The sequence below is a fragment of the Cuculus canorus genome, chromosome 1 (assembly GCF_017976375.1).
Source record: "Cuculus canorus isolate bCucCan1 chromosome 1, bCucCan1.pri, whole genome shotgun sequence".
NCBI lineage: Eukaryota > Metazoa > Chordata > Aves > Cuculiformes > Cuculidae > Cuculus > Cuculus canorus.
The window spans coordinates 7,475,053-7,499,646 of NC_071401.1; the positions used below are offsets into that span (position 1 = coordinate 7,475,053).

Consider the following 24,594-nt stretch of genomic DNA (forward strand, 5'->3'; position numbering starts at 1 on the left):
GGATAAAGACAACAACTCCTTTAACTGCACAGCAGACTGGCAATTTGTTAAGGACGGGGCCACATTATCACCATTTGACACAATTATTAAAAATATTTATATAAAATAGAAAGGCATGGTCATGTATGCTCACATCCTAGGGCTTCAGTTATAGTCTTTCATTGGGGTAGGTATGCACTGAAGTAAAATGCTCAACACAGAGGAGAACAAATCACATCACACGAGGATTTTAAGAACAGGTTAACTCATTTTTGGCAGACAGTCGTCTAGGTATGTCTGATCCTACCTTGGGGCATGGGTTGGACTCAGTAACCTCTGAAGTCCCTTCCAGCCTAATTTTGGATAACTGTAGTTGATAGGACTGCAAAAGCAAAGATGAGTCTTCTGATAAAGGTGGGATTCTCTCATATACTGTTCTGCTGAGGGGCAGAGGACTCAGGGGGACACAGACAGGGGACACATGCACACACAGACTCCCCTTATGAGCCCAACTCTGATTCACAGGGCTTGAACTCGTTTACATTTCCATGCAAAATATAGGTTTTTTATAAAAAAGAGTCTTACAATAAATCTACAAGTGCCTGGCTTTTAGAACAGTGTTAAGTACATATTCAGAAAAGTTTTAATTCAAAGCCATCGCCTAAAGGACAGTAGATGAGTAAGCTTATTATGGTGCAGTTGTAAAGGAATCAATTAAAAAAACAATATGCTCAGGCTAATCTAATTTTAAAAGAGTAATTTAGGGCTATAATTCACTTCAAATCTAATGTAGTGATAACTTCTTAGTCATCTTGAATTTATGAGCTCATACCAGTGTGAAATGTGATGCTTCTTAACTCGCTGCTCCGGTGTGACATGAAAGACTGTCTACCACATGATACCATACAAGTAACTAACACTTTGGTGTGGTGAAATCCAGCATTTAGATGGAAACATTTTGTACTTTCCTACAGTTCAGATACATACCCTGTTAAAGAACTGGTGCAACAAAAATATCAAGTTACTGCCAATTTATATTGTTCAGAATAAGTGACTGAATTACAAGTGTCTGTTCAAACTTCAGTACAAAATACAAAACAGGATTTGAGGAAGTACTAGTTTTCAGAACTACATTTTCTAGAATTCAGATATGAAGATTTGGGAGGGTCTTGAGAGATGATGTGGAGCTTTTTAGTTTGGTTTATTTTTTGTTTACAACACAACAAATGAAGGCAAGCTTTGCTTCATCTAGTGACAGCATCATGCCATGAAGAAATCCAGGTTTCTCCCTGATGTTCATGTGCACTATAGAACTTTCAGGAGACAGACAGACAAGCTGATCAGGCAGCCTATTACAGAAGAGACTAAGATCTTTTTTGCTGCCATAGCGAAGGGCAATAAGATCTTGGACAGGCTGAATGGCATCCTCCTCCCCACATCCTTTCTCAAAGGATCAAATCTTCTCTGCTTTCTTCTACTGTGATTCCAGCCACCCTGGAAATGGGGGAAGTGATCTAGCAAAAGGCAATGGAAATACAATACAACTCTGGAAAAGACACCAAGAAACACTGGACGAGAACCTGAGGAGCAGTATTAACTGCTGGGCAGGATGTCAGTTATAATAATTACGACCTCCTGTAACAGAGACCAAAACCATATTCAAGTCTGTAATGGCAGACACCAGCAGTTGTTATATGCATAGGACAGATGCGAGTGAATGTTAGAAAGTTTAGGACTAAAGTCTATTCAGCAGCAGCACCACAGCAGTAACACTGGAAAGTTGTTTACCCAAACACCATCTTCCAGTTCAACTCAAAACGTTGATGTAATGGTGTTTTGCAGCAAGCCCTTGAGATCAGACTGTTTCAAACCCTAAAAACTCAAACCCAAACCTCTACAAAGATGGTAAGTCAAGTCACGTTCTTAAAACCAGCTCCCTCAGAAGCCAAAACAAATTCTGGTGCCTCAGATCACTGTTTAAGGTAAGTAAGGTAAAACAAGGCCTAAGGTTATATTTACCCAGTGGAGAGTAAATAGACCCATGTTGGTCTGCTCAGTGCTCAGAGCTGAGCAGTGATCAGTCCAGAAAAAGCTGTGTTACTGCAATGCTTGCACACTCTGCCATTCAGCAGCTTCGTATTTACACAAGTACGTCATTAATGCAGCTTCGAAACCAGAATGGTTTTCTATCCTAAGAGGTCAGGGCAGCTGAAGACATCTTTATCCATTGCCGTCTGCAGATATTCCATCATTCAAGAACCCTTTTACTTCTGGGAAAGCCACCAGGAAAGTAAAACAAAAGGCAATGGAAGAAACTGGTCCCAGATAATCAAAGACAAATTTTTATGACAGGAGACACGAGACACCTACTGTCAGGCTCCCAAAGCAATGGTTTTCCATTCTGAGGCACCACCACACTTTTTGAGAGGTATTTTAGGCTGGTATCGCTGTTTTTCTAAATATGACTAACAGAGAGATAAGAGCACCAGTAAGATCTAAAAGAGATCAGGCTAAAGATCTATTAGTGTTGTTCTCACCAGTTCAAAAGTTTGCAGGTGCAATGGAGGTAGGGCGGGGACTATGCCCTGTTTTTTTTAAAGAGGGGAGACTAAAAATAAAGATGCTGTTCTAGAGCTTTTAGGCAGCTTTCCTTTAAAAGGAAAAAGGATAAATACCTCAAGCCACATGGTTTAAGTTACAAGCTTAATTTCCTCCCCTTGCCAGTCAGCTTTGTCCCATGCCACAGCACAACTGACTGGTCTGGAGACGACCTCTCAGCTTCAACCAGCTCAGCCAGGCATTACAACTCACCAGTGTACACAGGAGCTCCAGTATCAAGAGTAAGGTCTTACAAATTGGTAGTCATCTATCCTCCTCTGAGACCTAGTAAACTTTATTATTCTGTTAGTAAATTGCTCCAAGGAAAAGCATTTAAAAAGATACATTTTCATTTTACTAGCATTGTGGAAAGAAATCACACAAAGGCTGCACTGATTTCTATTTGGCTTACATTACATAGGAACTAGACATACATCCACTCAAATACGTTTTTAATAGTGAAAGGAGTACTAATAAGTTCAGTACCCAATGGTCACTTAAGGGCTAAAGACAAAATTCATCATGCATTTATGCAGGGAAGTTAAGAGCACAGTATTAAGAAATTTTACCATGTGATGCCAGGGACGTTATAGTACAAATATATCCATTAGTCTCCACAGGTTTTCAGCTATTAAAAAATGATTTCAGAATTAAAGCTTTTAGTAAAGCAAGAAGCTTGCAGTGCACATTCACCAAAATGCTACAAGTTATGCACTTAGAGTAGCAGAGTAAGTGGCACAGAAAATCTCTGAGAAGTGAAATTGGGTGACTACTCAGTTTTAGAGCAAAAACCAGACTGATTTCCTTCTAAAGTTGATGCAAACCACACCAATCAAAATGCTCAGGAGAGGGAAAACCATAAAATAATTTACATCAAGGCATACCTTGTTTTTAAAGATTCATGGCATTACTGTTAAGAATTGTCTTCTTACTCAGTCCTACTTGTTCCTTGCATCTTTTTCACTTTTAATATCTTCTCTAATGTCATTTAGGAAGTTCCACTTTTTACTGCTACATCCCATTTTTTTAAAGTTATGTCCCATGAAAATTACACAGCTGTCTGAAGAATTCAGGGGTTGCAAACTTCAAGGAAATTTTTAAAGCTTAAGGTGGACTTACTCTATGAAGGTCAAATCTGAAAAGAAGTTAAGATTTAACCAACTGAAATCTTGGGTAAAGAAATGCACTTCTCAGGGTAGTCAGTGTTCTAAAAAGTTAATCAGTAGGTTATAGAAGCAAGAAAATAGAGTTCTCTACATTCAATCAACATTAATGCAATCGATGTTTTATTTTTATGTAACTGAAAGCCAGAACACTCGCACTCATAAGTACAAGTAGTCCATTTATTCCTTCCAGGTTCAAAGACGCACTAGGTGATGCTTCTGAAGTTTAACGCACTTTAGACAGAAAATTACACTGGCAATTGCTGAAATAAGGCTGTGAGCCTAGAATAAGAATCTTTTACATCTATTGCACTCCCCCTTCCAAAAGCAAATCAAGGACTACTTCAAAGGATTTGCCCACTGACATTGCCTATTTGTTAACACTTTGTATCAAACCAAACTTTGATGCTATGGCTTGAAACTGATGAGCTGATAAAAATACCATCAACAGTGTCTCACACATATGATTTGTTTGTTACTCAGGGGTATATTGCAGCTACTTCATTTATTTTTCTTATTTATATGCTTAATGACTACATGTTAAGAGACATCATAAGGGTTAAGGGAGCACAAACTAGTACCAGAAAGCTTGAGTTACCCCGCATAGATTGTTGCTATTCAGAGACTATCAACACAACACCACTGTCTTCAACTACCTGAAGAGATCACTGGAGCAGTGAGATCCTTCTCAGAGGTCCATGGTGGTAGGACAAGTGGCAAGAGATGAAAGTTGCAAGAAGAAAATACCAATTTGATATTAGGAAAGAAGTTTAACAATGACGGTAATCTAATGTTATAACAAGTTACCCAACGAGACCAGAAGTGTTTACTCTTAGAAGCTATTCAAAACTCGACTGCACAGATCCTGAGCAAGCTGATGTAAGTTGGTCCCAGAGGCAGGCTGGACTACAGGACTTGCACAGGTCCCTTCCGACTAAAAACTGATTTAATTCTGCAACATTTGCCTGATGCCTGTTTCATAGATCAGCTGATGGTGGGAGGGAGGGATGATGCAGCCCCTGATTTAATCTGAAGTAGCATGCAAGACTTTGTTAAAAAAAAAATCTTACTGGTAAAGAGCCTCTCTGAGGAACAGTAGAATACTGAGATTCAGTATCTCTGTAGGAGCAACAAGAGCCAAGAACTCCATCACAGCTGTGCTTAGCTTCAAAAGGAGACACTAAAATAAAAGTTAGGATACCAAGGAGATGCAAAGTTGGCAGTAAGAAGGATCAGATCCTTACATAAAGCACAAAGAGAAACTAAAGACACTGCCTGATATGTCTATTTGGTAAGAAACACCTGAAAGAACAAAAGAAAACAAGCAGAACTAGGAGTCTACAAGAAACAAGAAGGCAGCCTTCACAAAGCTGAGGCAGTACACAAATGAACACGGCTGGTAGAACTGTTAATTTATCAAAATAAGACAAAAAGCAGACACCACCACATATTTCGCCCCCCCGCCTGCAATTTGCAAGAGGAAATCCTTCTTTCTTCAAAATGCATGGAGAACACATAGAAAGTACAAAAGTACAGAATGATCATCTGGAAAACACACACAGAACAGTGATGTCTTTGCAACTGTCCTGTTTCTCCTTGTAATCTTTGCAGAAAATTGAAGTCTTAGATTTGGGTATTTCCGGGGTCTGTTTCAAGTCACAGAACAGAGAGGGGAACCAGAACCAAGGTACTAGGTCATGTTTTGATATGGTTTAAAAACCCAACCTAACAACAGCACTATACAACTGTTCACTTCAAAGAAAACTGAATGTATGCTATTTTGGTATTGAAGACCAAAAGAGTGGCAAGCATGATGCAACTTTTATGGGAACTTCAGGAAAGATCTCAACAACGAGCCTGTGACCCTTATGTCTCTTCCAAACAAGTTAATAGAAAAAAGTAGCACTGTATGAGTATTACATTAATTTGGAAGAATCAAAGAAACTTTTCCAGAGAGAGGTCCTGTTCCACAGACCTAGCAGAATTCTCTAAAGGAGGCAGCAAGCACAGAAGTCATGTAGCCAATGCAGTCTGTGTGAATGCCCAGAAGTCTTGCAAACAAAAGTAATAAAAGCTTTCAAGGAAGTTAACTGCTCACACGCAAGATAAAAGGAACTTCCATGGACAGTAACTAGTCAAGGAGATAGTAAGCAGACAGTAGGAAGAACAGTCAGCTCTTACTCAGTGGAAGACGCTGGCCTGTGCTGGTTCATGAATATCTGTGCCCTTTGTTATAGCCATTCTTAAATGACCTCAAAGTTAGCTCATCTGTCACCATCATCACAACTACAAACATTTGTGGAAGGACTTTACAGGATTGAGCGACTAGACAATAAATTAGCAGATTAAACTCAGCAGAGGTAAGTGATATATATATGAAAATATGAACTGACAAGCTCTGAGTTCTTTACTGATGAAAGAGCAAGATAATGGAGTAACAGTATATGGTTTCATGATTTGGAGAACAGGAAGTGAACACAAAATAGTACACCACTGTAAAAAATCTATAGTGAATTCACACCTTGACTCCTGTTTGAGGCTTTGCTCTGCCTCCCATTCTTTGCTCTCCCTCCCTCTACCTCCGCATTTGGGAGGAAGAAAAGGTCTGGAAAGCTGTTCCCTTTTAATTCAATTTATTATTAGGAATGTGTTACAGTCAAGCAAACTATGTGATTTACAACCTGAAACATTATAAATTATAAACTCGAGGTGCAGAACAGAAACACAGAGGAACAGTTGATGGAACAACACTAGAATAATACTGGGGGTCCAGGTAGGATAGAAGATGCCAGGTCCAATGCAAACTCATTCATACTTTATCCCAGAAGTGGTCTTCAATTCACCTGTTCCCTGAACTATGCCCGCGCCAGTGAGCATACTGACAGTTAAGAAATCACAGACTATAAAGTTCAGTAACACAGCTTGTTCTCCACCCCAATTTTACTTAGCAGCACAGATTCCACCCCTATATATCCACCCTGGTTTTAATATTCCCACATCCTGCTGGATAGCTGCTTTTGGCTACAGTGCTCCCTCAAATCCAGAACAGAAATCAACCCTGGGCATAGTAATACTCCCTGCCTTCCCAATGTACCTGGAGTGAAGAAACGTGTTATAGTCCCAGCCCTAGAATGCGTGGTGCTCCTTAAGACATCATCTCTCCCCGGGAATCTTCCATTCCCGTACAATCATCTTTCTAGAAGGTATGGTCTTTGTTACACACAGAGGTCAGCAATTCTCTCTTGGCTAAGCCAGCCAACAGCCACTTCCAACATAACCAAAAAGCATCTTGCAAGGACTCTTGAACAGGGAAATCCTGCAGAGAAGCAGCATCTCCCACATCAAGATACTAAGCTAAAAACAAATTTAATTTCAACAAGCACAACCATTCTTAAGTGATCAGCATGTTTAATTCTCCACTGTCCACCGACTGCACAACACAGCTCTTGATCACTTTTCTAAACTGTTTGCTAGAAGGTGTCAAATCTTTACTCACCTGAATGAAAGTAGCACCCTCTACTGCTGCCTTCAGGTCTGTACAGGTGCTAATGAGAGCCAGCTGCTGCTCCGCACTCAAAGATCCTTTCAGGAATCCCGACTCCTCCAGCTCTTGCATTTGTTTGCTGACAGAAACAATATATGAAATTAAGTATTTTATCATTCCTAAGCCACCAGCATTTTTTTTTAAAAGCTTTTCAACAACCCAGTGGTATTATGCTATTTGCCATGCCAGTGCACATATTTATACTTAAAAAATACAAATGTTAGTTTTAGTCATTTCTCTTTGCTCCCTTCATATTATAATACTTCTCTTCAAGCATGGACAGTTCAAAGACCTACTCTTAGATGCAAGTTTGTCATCACGTCAAATCTGCTTTCACTGGTGTAGGATCAGCAAGAGTTTTTCTACTCAACAGAAAGAGAAGTCCCTTCATAATATGCTTCACCTAGTGTTGTAAAAAACAGCTCTTTGTTATGAAGCCTCCCTGCAGGAACACCATTTAACTGTATAAAAATAAATACATACATTCCATACAGCCAGGAGTCCTTCCTAAAAAAACCCATACCTCTCTATTGGTAATTATTACAAAGCAAGTGTGAGAAAATTCCTGTAAATCAAGCGGCCACAGCTTGAAATGAATGTTCAAGCCCACACCATTGCTGAGGCTGGACAGGCCACCTTCTCAGAAAAAGTCTCTATAGTTTGAGACCCTTGAAAGCTGAGAACAGGAAAACCATTTCAAAACTGTTAAAAGAAACTTAGAGGAGAAATTTCCACAGAAATTAAGTGGGATTAAACTATTTGATCACGATCAACCTAAAGCTATTTGCTATAGCCATTATGACTGTTAAATCTGTCAGCTACCTCAAGCTAGAATTCCTCTGAGCCTTTGGTTATTATTCAGCAAAAATTTGCTTATCCTGAAGAGAGGGGGAAATCGAGCTAATGATTAGCACCAGGAAAATAAACTAAATAATCCTTTCTTCTCCTGACCAACTGAGTAGAAGCTTTGGCTTCTTTTTGAATGTCCTTTTACATGATAAATAAATTGCACTTGCCACCCAGTTGGAGGGTGAAAAAGTTGTAGCAAACAGAGAAGCTGTAAAATATGGAAAAAGTCAGCATTTTTGTATTGCACAAATCATGTAACTGCATATAGAAATAACCAGTGACTCATTGTGTGTTTCCTGAGTGACTGTGGCCCTGGGTCACACGTGACAGCCTTCATTAGGGGCTTTATGGTACAGTACATGTTAAATGGGCAGAACTTATTTATACAAGCCCAGACAATCTCCACTCCCAGCCACACTTCAGTCCTTGGTATACCTGCCCAGGGATCTCCATGTATCCAGACTGGAACACTGGATTTATTTTTGTATTTGGAGATCTCAGAGGAGATAGGACCTCATATGTTTGTCACAACCAACAGCAGCCAGAGGCAAACACCATCCTTAGTCCTTACAAAGGGCAGTTTAGAAGCCACCAGACTGGGATGTCAACCCCAGACTGCACGTCCTGCAGCAGCATTTCCTCAACCCCTACCAGTGATACCCCTGCAGCCAGCTTTACATCAGCAGTCCTGAACAAACCAGACAGAAGAACTGTACTGCAGCTCTCAGTTACTTTATGAAGTGGCAGGAGGCATCATCTAAATTTTTCAAGCAGCATTTAAAATTAATTGCAAAGGAAGAGGGTTGTAGATGATTGTGTCTATCTTTCATCTCTCTTCATTCTTTCCAGGCCATCTGCTGAGCTACATGTGATAATGCACTCTCACTTTCATCCTTTCATTTAGAGCTCATTCCTGTCAACAAGTATTGAGTCCGTAAATCAAATAAAAATATTTCCTTCCTCCTTCAGATTTCCTAAATGAGTGGGATTCACCTACTCTGTCTATGTGCACATCTGAGATAATCATCTTCAGCTCTCTTGTAGAGAAGGGAGAACTAAGTGTCCCAGGTGCATTTGTCTAATCTTTTTTAGACATCCAAGTATGCAATCCATCTTACCCTATGATGGAAGTACCTATTTCACGTCAAAGAAAATAACTCAGAATGAAACATTTACAGAATGGTATTCTGAAGCTAAAAATTAAAGTTTGCAGGTATTTATTTAAAAGACAATTGAGTTCCTACTGAACTCTACAGAAGCAAGTCAAACCACAGAGATTCACTGGGTCCTCAGATCTCTAGCTTAAACTGGCTCACCAAACCTACCACTAACTTCCAAAGAACGAGATTTTTACTTCAGCATTCCTGTGGTTGGGTTAGGTTGTGTTGTGTCCAAAAAAATACAGTAAAAATAGGCTCTACCACCATTATGGTAGCTTTATTAAGAGGTCATAAATATCTGCTGCTCTGCAAGTTACTTTGATGACCCGTCTTCCACTCAAAGTAGAGGAAAAGAGAACGCTTATTTCCCAGCAAATAAAACTGCTTCCTAATTCATTCAACACAGAGTAGCAATACCTTATCCTGGGAGCAACACCACTAAAAATCAAGATAAGGAGCACTCAGTAGCCACTTAGCAGTAGCCAAAACAATGCATGGAACAGTTCTGCTCCTGGTTTAGCACAAGTCAGAGGAAACCAATACCTTCTGATCACCACGGACTCTGTACATTAAATCTAAGGATTTCCAACAACTTGTTAGTAAGTAACGTCAGAGGCTCTAGAAAGCTATGATCTAGTTGCCATCACAGATACTTGGTGGGACGAATCCCATGACTGCAGTGTGGCTATCAATGGCTACAGGCTGTTCAGAAGGTACAGACTGGGAAGGAGGGGTGGAGGCATTGCCCTCTATATCAGGAAAGGGATAGAATGTGAAGAGCTGTCATTGAAGAGTAGCCACGAACAGGCTGAAAGCTTGTGGATCAGAATAAAAGACCAAGAACCAACAGGAACCTTGTGGTTGGTGTATACTACAGGCCATCCAATCAAGGAGAGCCAACCGACGAAGCCTTCTTCCTCCAGCTACAGGAGGCTTCACGCTCGCAAGCTCCCATCCTACTCCGGGACTTCAACCACCCAGATATATGCTGGAAAAGTAGCCCGGCAAGCTGTAGGCAAACCAGGAGACTCCTGGAGTGCATTGAAGATAATTTCTTAATCCAGATGATAAAGACCCCCACCCAAGGGGATGCAATACTGGACCTTATGATCACTAATACAAGTGAGCTCATGCGTGACATTAGGATTGGAGGCAGCCTGGGCTGCAGTGTTCACGCACTGGCGGAGTTCAAGGTCCTGAGGGATATGGGGCAAATAAGGAGTACAGTCAGGACCCTAAATTTCAGGAAAGCAGACTCCCACCTCTTGAAGGAGTTACTTGGTAGGACCCCACGGGACATGGTCCTCAGGGACAATGGAGCAGAACAGAGATGGAAAACATTTAAGAATGCTTTCCATGAGGTGCAAGAGTGCTCAGCCCTCATATGAAGGAAATCGGGCAGGAAAGGGAAGAGACTGGCATGGCTGAGTCGAGACCTGGTGGTCAAACTCAGGAACAAGAGGGAACTGCAAAGGCAGTGCAAGCAGGGACAGGTAACCTGGGAAGACTAAAGGAACGCTGCCTGCTTGTGTAGGGATGAGGTCAGGAAGATCGAGGTGCAGCTGGAGCTGAAAGAGGCCTACAAGAAAGCTGGGGAGGGACTGTTCACGAAGGCTTGTAGTGACAGGACTAGGGGCAATGGGTATAAAAGGCTGATTCTATGATACTGTGATGTGATTGAGACCAGCCCTGCAGAGAAGGACTTGGGGGTGCTGGTTGATGAGAAGCTCAACATGAGCTGGCAATGTGCGCTCACAGCCCAGAAGGCCAACCGTGTCCTGGGCTGCATCAAAACAAGTGTGGCCAGCAGGTCGAGGGAAGTGATTCTGCCCCTCTATTCCTCTCTTGTGGGATCTCATCTGGAATACTGTGTCCAGTTCAAGAATCCACAACATAAGAAGGATATGGAGCTGTTGGAACAGGTCAAGAGGAGGGCTACAAAGATGATCAGAGGGCTGGAGCATCTCCCATACGAGGACAGGCTGAGAGAGTTGGGTTTGTCCAGCCTGGAGAAGAGAAGGCTCCAAGGAGACCTTATAGCGACCTTCCAGTACCTGCAGGGGCTACATGAAAGCTGGGGAGGGACTGTTCACAAAGGCTTGTGGTGATAGGACGAGGGGCAATGGATATAAACTGAAGAGGGGAAGATTTAGGCTCGACATAAGGAAGAATTTCTTCACCATGGGAGTGGTGAGGCACTGGAACAGGTTGCCCAGGGAAGTTGTGGCTGCCCCATCCCTGGAGGTGTTCAAGGCCAAGTTGGATGGGGCCTTGGGCAGCCTGATCTGGTGGGAGGTGTCCCTGCCCATGGCAGGGGGGTTGGTACTGGATGATCTTTGAGGTCCCTTCCAACCCATACTATTCTATGATTCTGTGATTCTATGATTCTCTGTCTCAAGCTAGTAAAGGTGACAGTACACCTTCTAAACCTGAATATGCACCCATACTTCGAACTGGGAAGAATAAATCTCAATAACAACAACAAAGCACATGTATGTGCACACACTGTGCTAACTCCTACAAGGATTAACCTTCTCCTCTTCAATGAGCTGCTTCAGCAATTACCTCCAGATAATAATTTCTGTACTGCAATTTTTAATACTTCATTTTTATTTTTGTCAGAACTGATCATGGACAACGATTTTTAACACCAAGGAAGAGCACGCCTGGGTAAACAGCAAGCCACTGAATAGTGTTTACACTGGACAAGACCTTTGAACAGGCTTGATTCATTCTTAGCTAGAAAACGAAGCCAAGAGTCATATGCTTTTTAGACACTGCTCAGGTCTGTCCTGTTTACTTCCCCGAAGTCCCTTAGACTTGGCACCAAAATTAGTATTCCTACCAGTTTATGCAGTCCAAAACTGATGAAAAGAGTTCCATTAATAACTTTCTGCCTCTTTTCTCAAATATGGATTTAGGCTCAAAAGACCCAGATTTTTCCTACCTACAGCTAAACTAACCAGAAATTCTCTTCTGGCAAGTTTTGTTTCAAAGCATTTCAAGTAAGTGGGAAGGGGCTGGGAGGAGGAGAAAAAAAAAAAAACCAAGAAAAAAGTGCTCAAACGCTCCCCCAGTCCAGGCAGCATCACAGAAATAAGCAGGAAATCCATCAAGTTTCTGGATGAGTTTCCCATTCAACACAGGAAACAAATAAATGACTGAAAAGCATAGACTTCTGACTTTGAGCAATCTGCATGGTAAAGAATAGGAGACAGGAAGCTTCAGCTCCATTTTCCAAGCTGCTGGGGCACACCACAGCTTGTCAGGTGGGGGAATTCCGTACAAGACTTAAGGCTTCCAGCATTAAAGCTGCCAGTTCTTTACGTGTAAACAAACAGGTGCACCTAGAGTGTCCAAACTTCTAACTCCTTCACATCTCCTGAGGTGAGATGGTAAGGAACCGATCACAGAATGACTTAGGTTGGAAAAGACCATAAAGATTACAGAGTGCAACCTAAGACTGCCAAGTCTATTACTAAACCACGTCCCTCAGAGTCACATCTAGATACCTTTTAAATACTTCCAGGCATAGTGACTCAAACACTTCCCTGGACAGTCTGTTTCAATGCTTGACAACCCTGTTGGTGAAGAGGTTTTTCCTAACAGCCAATTTAAGCCTCTCTTGGCACAACTTGAAGCCATTTCCTCTAATTTGAAAGGTCTCAACTATCCATCCATTAGAAGTTCAATTCTCAGGTGCACTTGCGTAAATCCAGCACGCTCCTCTTGCTCACAGGTGGTATACTACTTTTAAAAAAACAAAACAAAAGGTTTCAAGAGACCACAACAAAATAATTTCTTCCTTTGAAGAAGAGGGTGAAGGTTTTGTTCATTGTCAGTGCAATATGACACTAGCCTCATCCTCCCTGGTCCCCCGAAACTCCACTCCATGACTGGTAAATGACGGATTAAAAAATGCTTGAGTGACAGACTAAGAGATCTGATTTTTATTTTTCTTCCACGCTTTTTTATAGAAGTTTGCAGCACCAGTCTCCTGTTCCGTGCCTTTCCTCCTCCGCCACCGATGACCATCCCCATCATTTCTGCTTCTTTGTCATAAGCCATTAGACCTTATACTGTGCACCAAGAACTTTATTTCTTAGTTAACCTGTAAAACCACCATCTTCATACTTTGCAACTTAAAGCTGGACTGATTTTTCTTCCTACACAAGTCTTCATGTTAACATCACCAATCACAGAATCTAGAACCATAGAATCATAGAATAGTTTGGGTTGGAAGGGACCTTAAAGATCATCCAGTACCAACCCCCTGCCATGGGCAGGGACACCTCCCACTAGATCAGGCTGCCCAAGGCCCCATCCAACCTGGCCTTGAACACCTCCAGGGGTGGAGCAGCCACAACTTCCCTGGGCAACCTGTTCCAGTGTCTCACAACTCTCATGGTGAAGAAATTCATAATATTCAGTCTAAATCTGCCCCTCCACAGTTTACACCCATTCCCCCTCATCCTATCACCACAAGCCTTTATGAATAGATCTTCATGACAGCCATTTATCTTCATGACAGCCATTTATTTGTTAGTATAGTTATTTAAAGCTTGGAATAGGAAATACAATTTGCACATTACTAGAAGTTTAGGAGATTTTTTTTTGTCTACCCTTCACTAAGACATTCACCCCCTTCACTAAGACATACTGGCTGTTTTGTTCCATAAATTAATTTTATGCTTTCCAAATTCTAAACCCTCTATATTCCCCTGGGGTATTAAATTGCCCACACTTTTGAAAAAATGAAGGGAGCTTCCCCCAGTATTTATAATAAATTAAAGCACAAACCAGACCAGTTTGTACATATGGCAGTGCACCACTGACCTCTGCTGGATGACTTTTTATTCAAAGCAGCTGAGACTTTGGGGTGATCATCCCTGCGGATGACCAGGGATCAAGATCACTGCAGCCATGTCCATAGAACACACACAGGACTTCACTTTGCAATTGTATTGTGTGCACAGTTTGAAGAGTTTAACTAACACCTGTATGGTCTTTGAAGAATGAAGACTTGAAATCTATAAGAATACATTACTTCCTTTTAGAGTCCACGCTTTGTCTACCTCCAGTTTTACTGCTGTACCCAACGGCCCAAATTAATGCTACTCTGAGAACTGAGCCAAATATTGTTTCGAGATAAGGTACCAAATCTATAGCACCACTCCTGACCACATAAACTGCCCGGGATGCTCATGGTTACAAATCTTATTCTATAAGTATTTACTTAGAGAAGGAACATGCAAGTGATGCTAATACTTAACCTGTCTCTTTCACAGCCCATTGCCTCACCTTCATCCATGGCTACTACAGGGCAGTCATGCTACCTGCACACATCACTGCAACAAGATTAAAGACCACTTAATCACAAACTTAGTGCTGAAAAGCAGCCAGGAGAAGGGAGAGAAAAATAAGACAACACCAATATTCACAAGTTCAGCCAACCATCATTGCCCAAAGACTAGGACCATTAACCATTCATGACACCAGACTGCTATCTAGTGCTGTCTGATAAATGAGAGGGTAGCTGGCATGGCAAAAAAACACACCACCAGCCCCAAAAATCCACCCTGAGACAACAGATCAAGTAGGCAACTAACGGGGCCCTGGGAAGTCTCCAGTCCAGCTTCCATCTGCAGCAGAACTATTGCTAACAAGAGACAAAGTTAGCCTTCATTTGGTGTAGCCAAGCCTTGAAAGTCTTCAGGGATGGAGATTTCACCAGCTTTTTGACAACCTGCTACTTCTGCATGCCAAGCAAATGTCAACACCATAACTGTTCTCAAAACACAGCCTCTGAAATTACAAAAATCAGTCTTATTTAAATTGTATATCCTAGCAGTTATGGAGACTGGCTGCCAAACAGCAGTTGTTGAGAAGACAACGCTTCCCTTTGGAGGTATTTTGGTGCTTTCAGCTACAGAATGGCCAGGTAGAACCTTTGGAAAGACAGAATCTATTCCCTTCCAAAGCTTAGTAACAGATTCTCTAGTTAGTTCTGCATATGAAGCAGTCTCCCCTAACTAGTTAATTGCACTTTGTAGGGAGTATCTGATGGAAAAGTCGACTCAAAGACAGGTTTTAGGACAAGCTTGATGTGCCAGTGCCACACACTCAAGATCAAAAAATACTTTGCTAAGAACTGTCTAACTAGAAGGTATCTCCTTTGTCTCCTCAAAGGAGATACATAAAAATATCGAGTAAGACTCAATCCAAGCTGCATTTTGCCTTTGATATAAATAGTGTCAATACAACACAGCAATACAGACCAGAAAGTGGAAGAAGCAGACAGCTTGGGAAAAGCATCAAACCACACAGCCATGAAACACGCCATGAGCTATAAAAGGAGTGGAGCCTGTATCAGGGTACTCCTCATGCTACAAAACAAATCAAGTAAGCTGCTCCCCTTTTATACAAACACAACATAAGAGGGCACCAGACAGCAAGAAGTCACATACATCCAAATATCTCTTCTAGAGACCAGTCTCCCAGTCTGAGAAAGATGAAGAGCTTGAGCCTTTCAAAACCTTAGCTATAATAAAGTCATTAGTGTAGATGTGGTGTACTTCATCAGCCTTGCAACCTGCCACACATCAGACACTTCATTGCAAGTTCCAGATCCCCATTCATAACAGTACACAACTCTTAAAATACTTCTCTCCACTTGGCCAGTGGTGTGTGTGTGCAGGGGAAACGATCACAGTATCATAGTATAGTTAAGGCCAGAACGGACCTTAAAGATCATCTAGTTGCAACCCCCTGCCATGGGCAGGGACACCTTCCACTAGATCAGGCTGCCCAAGGCCCCATCCAACCTGGCCTTGAATATCTCCGAGGACGGGGCAGCCACAACCTTCCTCGGGAACCTGTTCCAGTGCCTCACCACTCTCATGGTGAGGAGAAATTCCTCCTACTGTCCAGCCTAAATCTGCCCCTCCCCAGTTTATACCCATTCCCCCTCATCCTATCACCACAAGCCTTTATGAATAGATCTTCATGACAGCCATTTATCTTCATGACAGCCAATCTTCATGACAACCATTTATTTGTTAGTATAGTTATTTAAAGCTTGGAATAGGAAATACAATTTGCGCATTACTAGAAGTTTAAGAAATATTTTTTTTGTCTCCGCTTCACCAAGACATTCACCCCCTTCACTAAGACATATTGGTTGTTTTGTTCCATAAACTAATTTTATGCTTTCCAAATGTTAAACCCTCTATATTCCCCTGGGGTATTAAATTGCCCACACTTTTGAAGCAAATGAAGGAAGTGATCTGCCCCTCTATTCCTCTCTTGTGAGATCTCATCTGGAATATTGTGTCCAGTTCTGAAATCCTCAATGTAAGAAGGATATGGAGCTGTTGGAACAGGTCCAGAGGAGGGTCACAAAGATGATCAGAGGGCTGAAGCACCTCCCATATGAGGACAGGCTGAGAGAGTTGGGTTTGTTCAGCCTGGAGAAGAGAAGGCTCCAAGCAGACCTTATAGCAACCTTCAAGTACCTGAAGGGGCTATAAGAGAGCTGGGGAGGGACTGTTCACAATGGCTTGTAGTGATAGGACGAGGGGCAATGGATATAAATGGGAGAGGGGAAGATTTAGACTATACATAAGGACAATTTTCTTTACGCTGAGAGTGGTGAGGCACTGGAACAGGTTGCCCAGGGAAGTTGTGGCTGCCCCATCCCTGGAGGTGTTCAAGGCCAGGTTGGATGGGGCCTTGGGCAGCCTGATCTGGTGGGAGGTGTCCCTGCCCATGGCAGGGGTGTTGCAACTAGATGATCTTTAAGGTCTCTTCCAACCCAAACCATTCTATGATTCTATGATATCCAAGTTTTCGTTTCCTCTTCAGAGTCAACTAAACCTTTTTTCCTTTAAGTAGTTTTTCATTATACGTGCAAAAACCGTTCTATACAAAACACAAACCAGTTACATATAGGAAAAAATACAGCATTTCCACTGTAATTAATCAGTCTTTTACAGCAGCATAATTATGTTTATAACAGTAGCACAGTAATTATTAGAAATCTTAGATATTACAAGAACTATAAATGCTTTTTGGGAGAGTGTGCACTACAGCATTTCTGCAGCATATGTTTTAAAATTAATTACTTTCAGCAATAGACTACTACGCGTTCTCATTATTTTAAAGTTATTCAATCTTATTCAAACCAGAATCACACTGACTCAGAAGAAAACACGCTAGATATGAAAAGTTACATTTTCCAAGGCAGGTTACTACAGTGTGTATTCAGTAGGTCAAGCGTGGCATAAAGCTATTCAGTAGTTTCTTTCTCCAGCAGAAGAAAAGGTTGTTCCATTAGAGCAGACACTGGTTAATAATGCCACTGGTACACCCAGTTCAATCCAACGTTACGTGTGGTCATTTTGTGTGTCGGGGCACTGGCTGCCAAGTGCCCAGAAACAGGCAGGTAGGCAGTAAACCCATTGCACCACATATACACATTCTGTCTGTATCTGGTCTACTGATCCTGTGGCAACATGATAGGTATTTCCACTTGTTTCAGTAGATCCAAATTCCACAAGTGAATCTTACTTTTTACCCATAACCAAGTGTTTTGAACAAATGCACAGAGTACATTTCAGATTTTCCATACAGATACATGCAGGCTCTCATGATTATTGTAGGTCCATTTCAGACTCATTCCAGGCCTCTTGCAGGACTACACATCTCCGCTGCTCACCTACTGTTGTGCGAGAGTTGAATTAATTAGTTAATCAGCCCCAAGATGCCCTTTATATAAATTCAGAATAGCAAGTTACAAGTCAATGTATTAAAAGTTCACCACAAAACAGTTAATTATTAAGTATCTGGCAAAGGAGTATAATCTCCTTTAAGAACTAAGTAAAGTGAATGCTGTTTACTACTCAAATTGCCCTTTTCCATTGTTTAGAAAAGAGAAACTACATACAGTTCTCTGGACACTCAAGTTTCTCCTTAATCTGCAGAGCACCTCCATACACTAAAAGTTCACAGACTGCAAATTACGGAATTACGGAATAGTTTGGGTTAGAACGGACCTTACAGATCATCCAGTTCCAACCCCTCTGCCATTGGCAGGGGCATCCCACTAGATCAGGCTGCTCAAGGCCCCATCCAACTTGGCCTTGAACAGTAAGGGGACATCCACAACCTTCCTAGGCAACTCATTTCAGTGCCTCACCACTCTAAGCGTGAAGAATTTCCTCCTACTATCTAGTCTAAATCTTCCCCTCTCCGATTTATAGTCACTCCCCCTCATCCTATCACTACACGCCCCTGTAAAAAGTCCCTCTACAGCTTTCTTGTAGCTCTTTTCAGTTATTGGAAGGTCACTATAAAGTCTCCTTGGAGCCTTCTCTTCTCCAGGCTTAACAAGCCCAACTCTCTCAGCCTGTCCTCGTATGAGAGGTGTTCCAGCCCTCTGATCATCTTCGTGGCCCTTCTTTGGACCCGTTCCAACAGTTCCATATCCTTCCTACATTGGGTATTCCAGAACTGGACACAATACTCCAGGTGGGGTCTCACAAGAGCAGAGCAGAAGAATCACCTCCTTTGACCTGCTGGCCACACTTTTTTTGTTGTAGCTCAGGATATGGTTGGCTTTCTGGGCTGTAACTGCACACTGCCAGCTCGTGTCAAGTTTCTCATCAATCAGCACCCCCAAGTCCTTCTTCACAGACTACAGTGGGACACTTCTCAATACTAAAACAAAAAAATTCTAAAAGCTTTTGTAAAAGTACTATCTATTTGGAGAGGAAAAGGAAAGCAAATCCAAGCAAGCCCATAGAAGTAGCCACCAGCTGGCTTTGTCAGTTGTTGTCTGAGAGCCCTCCTTACCTACCCAAGCTCCAACCCTCACACAAGTATTACATCAGTAACTCAAGGGATTTACTGCAGATTGTGTGCCATGAAGTCAGTGCAAAGAAATTCATGTTTGGCCGTATTTTGATAGATTCAACCACTAAATACTGGTTGAAGAAACTGCATAGCTTGTATACTTATCACAAAAATTCGGTTGTCCTGAAACTATGCTTTTTAAACTAGGATGCTCACAACAGCTATGTTACAGAAGTTAATTATAAGTTGAGTTAAGAACACCTTATGCAAAAGAGAAAACTTGCCTTGAACTGCTGTGGGGCAGCAAATGCAGACACAGAACAGTACAGACACAACTAAATAGCACTCTATCTTATTACACATGACATTTTATGCTTTACTTTTCCAAGCTGAAAACCTTGGAAGGTTAAAATCCTCATTCTGCTATTAGAAAAATGAAACAAAATCAGGGGTGAGTGCTGTCTTTAGTAATATAAGTACTATATTACATACATATATAATATGCAAAATTGCCTCCTCCACAATAATCCAGAATTTCATCATGGCTACACTATGATAGCAATTGCAAAAAAGAACCAGTGTCTGTCACCTATGCGTAGCAATAGCAATGTTCAGTCTGACTACCATCTCCGTGGAAGGAGAGATTTGGGGAAAGAAAGAAAAAAATTGTAGGAATTAGATTTCGCTCCAATTCTGTTATCAAGCCATTTTTAGCAAATCTCACCAGATATCACATTCTATTCAACTTCTAAAATCTAACAACTAAACTGACCTACCTACAAGAGGCTCCTGAAGTCACTCCTCCTTGCTGTGAGGGAGCCTTTGCTTGTTACAGAAAGCAAGCAGCATGACACTGTTTTAGGTGCAGCTTAACTCTGCATACCAGCTGACATATTCCACTCCAACGCATCACGAAGGAAGGGCTGATGCATTTAGGTTGATATTGATCATGAAGCAACATCAAATGCTGATAGAGCAACATAAGGCTGTGCACGGAATCACTCTATAAAGGCACTTTCTCCCCCACGGGCATACAAAACTACTTCTAGGACCAGCAAGAAGAGGGTGAATAGGACCAACCAGACCCTTTAACACAAGAAATAAGAGCTGAACAAAACAACTAAGGAGCCTGGTTCAGAACAAAGAAAAGGGAACAGCTCTTCATGCAGTAAGCAATAAACCTGCAGAACACAAATCCTTAGACAAGAAGGCCACAAAAGCATTTACATAGGTTCAAGGGAACGTTAGAGAAATACCTGGAAGAAATCTAGTTAGAGTTACTGAATACATAAGAAAATTCTAGGCACTGAAGGTTGGGGGAGGGGACAGACAGGCAGGACTTGAACTTGAAGCTCTCTTGTATACCAAAAGCATGTGGCTTTAGCCACAGTGCAACAGGGCAACAGAGAAAAGGGCTGGAGGACTGTTGGTATCAACCAGCGTGATTGCTCTTGTGTTCACAGTCTCAAATTTGCTCTTTCTAAAGAAGCTTCTCTGCTTCCACCACAACTGATCAGTAGTTGCATCATTAGTGGAATTAGCAATCTGTTCTTCTAGGACTCAAAAAATACTAGTTTAAGAATTAAAAAAATTCTAATTATACTAATAATTGCAGCAGGGCTCCTCAGTAATCCATACTAACCTACTTCTATTTTTACAGTCTTCGTTGTCTTCCTAAGCAAAGACTTCTATGCTCATTTATTTTAAGCTTAGTCTATAGATAACCTAATCATGGTAAACACTGTTTCAAGAATTTGGATCTAAACTTAAGCTCTTAAACAGTTTCCTAAGAATTAAAGTGCTCTTCAGAAGTGTCATTGAGAGATTTGGGAACACACTTCCAATCTTAACAGGACCTGTACTTCTAAGTTAAAGCCTTCTTCCAAGCTTAAAATCTATATTCCCTTAAATATTAAGACGTGGCTGTTGATTCATAACAGAAATCCCACAGTTTCATTACAATTCCAGTCATTTCAAGTCAGGTGACCTACCGAATGTTTTCCAGTGCACTTGTTAGCTGTTGTTGTGCAATATCATAAAGTTTCACTTTGAAGCCTCCAGCAGCAAATACCATGGCCCAGCTGCGACCAATGAGTCCGCTGCAAAGAAAATAAATATCCACCAATTAATAAAGAAGCATTTATTTTGTGGAAGAGGGTCTGACAAGCATTGCAAGAAGGAAAACAGAGCCTGGACTCCTCAACATTTGATGAAAAGACTGATTACATATTGATAGGAAACAAGTCTCGCTCTAATAAAATAAGCTAGCTGTGCAGCAGCTTCTCCAAGAGTTGGAGGAAAGACAACAAGGAAGAAAAAGACAAAGTAGAAAAAGGACAGCAGAATTCAAAACAGTAGGAATCACTACTTTGGGACACTGGACTCAAGTATCAAGAGTTTTCTCAGCTGCACTATTAACCTGGAGCTGGTGCATTGAATTACATGAAATAGTTTTTGTTTTGTTTTTAATTCTACCACTCCTCTGCTCAGTTTATAGTCTGAAGACAGACACCCGTGCTTGGGTCCAAGAGTTCAGGATCCGGATTCAGAAATGACTAGAAAACCTAAGGGGCAAAGACTTGAGTCTGCTATAATCCAGGAAGTATCATAAGCATGTGAAAATGAAAAGGAAAAAGAAAGAAAACCAAGGAAAAAAAACTATGTGTTTGATACTACTTTTCCATCTACTGACCTCTAGCACTACCCGTATTTTTAATGAAGCACCCTACCACGCTGGAAGCATGCAGGAACAGCCTGCCTATATCTTTTGGTGGTCACATTACTGAGAAATAGATAGAAGTAACTGAAAAATGTATCAGATCTCTTAAAGAAATGCAGGTTTTGACTTAATTAGATTTATAGCAGGCATCAACTTTTTCAAACAGAAGCATTGAGGAACAGTGTAGGAAGCTTAAACAATCTGAGATCAAACACTAACAAAAAATCACCTCAAATGCAAGAGCAGAACTCCAGATCCACGTCTGTTATAATGAGGGGTCTGCATTTCCTGTCATTTTTGAGATCACTGTTTTTAGCACTAAACTTCAGCAACCTCTGGCAACTGGAAACCGCAAAGCTGTTAAGGCATCGGTAAAGGATTAAAAGTGGAGTAAAAGTCAGAGATAAACTTATAGGGCAGATAAGAAAAGAAGGAAGAGAAAACAGGAACAAGTTCAGCCTTTGGTTTAAATACAAAAAAAGAAGGAACAAAACAGGAAGTTTCAGGAAGCAGCATGGATCAGTGGAAACAACTGGTAAAAAAAAAAAAAAAAAAAGAAAAAACAAGGGTGAAACTTCGCATTTAGTGTTAAGCAGACTCTAAGTTCTCACTCAAAGCTTACCATTTAAACCAAAAACTACACACAACTTCACCATAGGAAACCCAGACCTCAGAAGTTCTTAGGCAAAGTACAGAACAAGCATATTTATCGAAAAGGCAAGGTATGGGTCAAGGTTTGTCGGCTACTGTAGCCTCCTGGGTAACAGGTATTTCTAAAATAAAAGGATGTGGATCACTTAAACAAGCACATCCGAGCTCTAAGTATCTATATATTCTCAACACCTTTTTCAAATTGCACTTTTAAACTAAATTTCCTTAAATCGGTGTTTGACCAAAAGAATTGTTTTTTTCTTTTATCTCCATACACGTTTTTAGGATTGAACTATATAGTATACAAAGTCCAGCTCTCTGGACCCTTCGCATACCAGTGGCGAATAAGAGCTTTCTGAGCCCCACCAGTAAGATCCAGCTTTGTCACGGTCACACACCAGCACCAAGACACATGTGCAAAGACCTCAAGTGGTCTCACTGATAAAGTTTGTTGCAGCCCATGCCTTCAGCACAGAGTTATAGCGGCAAGAAAGGAGCTGTTACTGTGTGACAGGTTTTTTTCTCTTCACACCAGATTACTGTTCAAATAAAGAACTTCAGTTTTATCATCTCGAGAAGAGGATGAAGCAATGCATTCCCATGCAAATCAGAAACACTGACGAATCTCGTGGCGAATCTATGGCATCCTTGCCATAGGAGCGTCCAAGAGAAACTCAAGAGTTTCTTGACGTAGTTGACAAACAGGATCCTAAAGCCGTGCTCAGATTTCTCCACTCCTCTTGTACTTAGACACACAAAACATTGCAATGACTGACTTTGAGTACAGATGCTGTGGACATTTGTTTGGCATTCATTTCATTTAACGTAGCTCACAGCTATGAGGGACTGAAGCAAAGACACTCTAAAGAGCCAAGCAGGTGCATTTTGCAGACAACACTAAGCTGGGTGGAAGCGTTGATCTGATGGAGGGCCGGGAGGCTCTCCAAAGGGATTTGAACAGGCTGAGATCAATAGCATGAGGTTTAACAAGGCCAAATGCCAGGTCCTGCATTTGCGACACAACAACCCTGTGCAGTGCTTACAGACTAGGAGAAGAGTGGCTAGAAAGCTGCCTGGAGGAGAAGGACCTGGAGGTGTTGATTAACAGATGAGTGAACATGAGCCAGCAGTGTGCCCAGGTGGCCAAGAAGGCCAATGGCATCTTGGCTTGTATCAGAAACGGTGTGACCAGCAGGTGATTCTGCCCCTGTACTCGGCACTGGTGAGACCGCACTTCGAACACTGTGTTTGGTTCTGGGCCCCTCGCTACAAGAAGGACGTTGAGGCTCTGGAGTGTGTCCAGAGAAGAGCAATGAAGCTGGTGAAGGGGCTGGAGAACAAGTCTTACAAGGAGCCGCTGAGGAAACTGGGGTTGTTTAGCCTTGAGAAGAGGAGGCTGAGGGGAGACCTTACTGGTCTCTACAACTGCCCGGAAGGAGGTTGTAGAGAGTCGGGTGCTGGCCTCTTCTCCCAAGTGACAGGCGATAGGACAAGGGGGAATGGCCTCAAGCTGCATCAGGGGAAGTACAGACTGGACATTAGGAAAAATGTCTTCACTGAACGGGTCATCAGGCAGAGGCTGCCCAGGGAGATGGTTGAGTCAACATCCCTGGAGGTATCTAAAACACAGGCAGACAAGGTGCTCAGGGACACGGTTTAGTGGCAGACAGAAATGGTCGGACTTGATGATCCAAGAGGTCTTTTCCAACCTGGTCATTCTATGGTTCTAATATTCCGCCCTGGGCTCCTGGATTCCAACAGCAGGAGCAGGACCCCACAGCCAGACAGACCCCCTTGCAGCGCTCCCCTGCCCAGCCCGGACCCCACACGCCGAAACCCACCGGGTTAACCCCTCGCTGCAGCATCCTAAGCCTGCAAGGGTGGAGAAAGGTGTGGCAACCCCACCACCTGCCCAGCCAGGGCTGCCACCACCCCAGTCCCCGTCCCCTCCCGAGCCTACAGCCCCCCCACCCGAGGATGCAGCCCTTTTCCCATCCGAGGATGCAGTCCCCTCCCCATCCAGGGATGCAGCTCTGTCCCCTCCTGAGGATGTAGCCCCGTCCTCATCCGAGGATGCAG

The 24,594-nt window shown here is 42.1% G+C and overlaps 1 protein-coding gene across 1 annotated transcript in view; it reads right to left on the bottom strand.

Annotated features, from left to right (window-relative positions):
- Positions 1–24,594, bottom strand: part of CRYL1 (crystallin lambda 1) — a 64,690-nt gene that overhangs the window by 39,960 nt on the left and 136 nt on the right. The window contains exons 2-3 of the mRNA XM_054078281.1: positions 21,137–21,244; positions 7,237–7,363 (exon numbers count right to left, since the gene is read on the bottom strand). Coding sequence (XP_053934256.1) covers positions 7,237–7,363; positions 21,137–21,244 — 235 coding nt within the window. The remainder of the gene's footprint in view (positions 1–7,236; positions 7,364–21,136; positions 21,245–24,594) is intronic.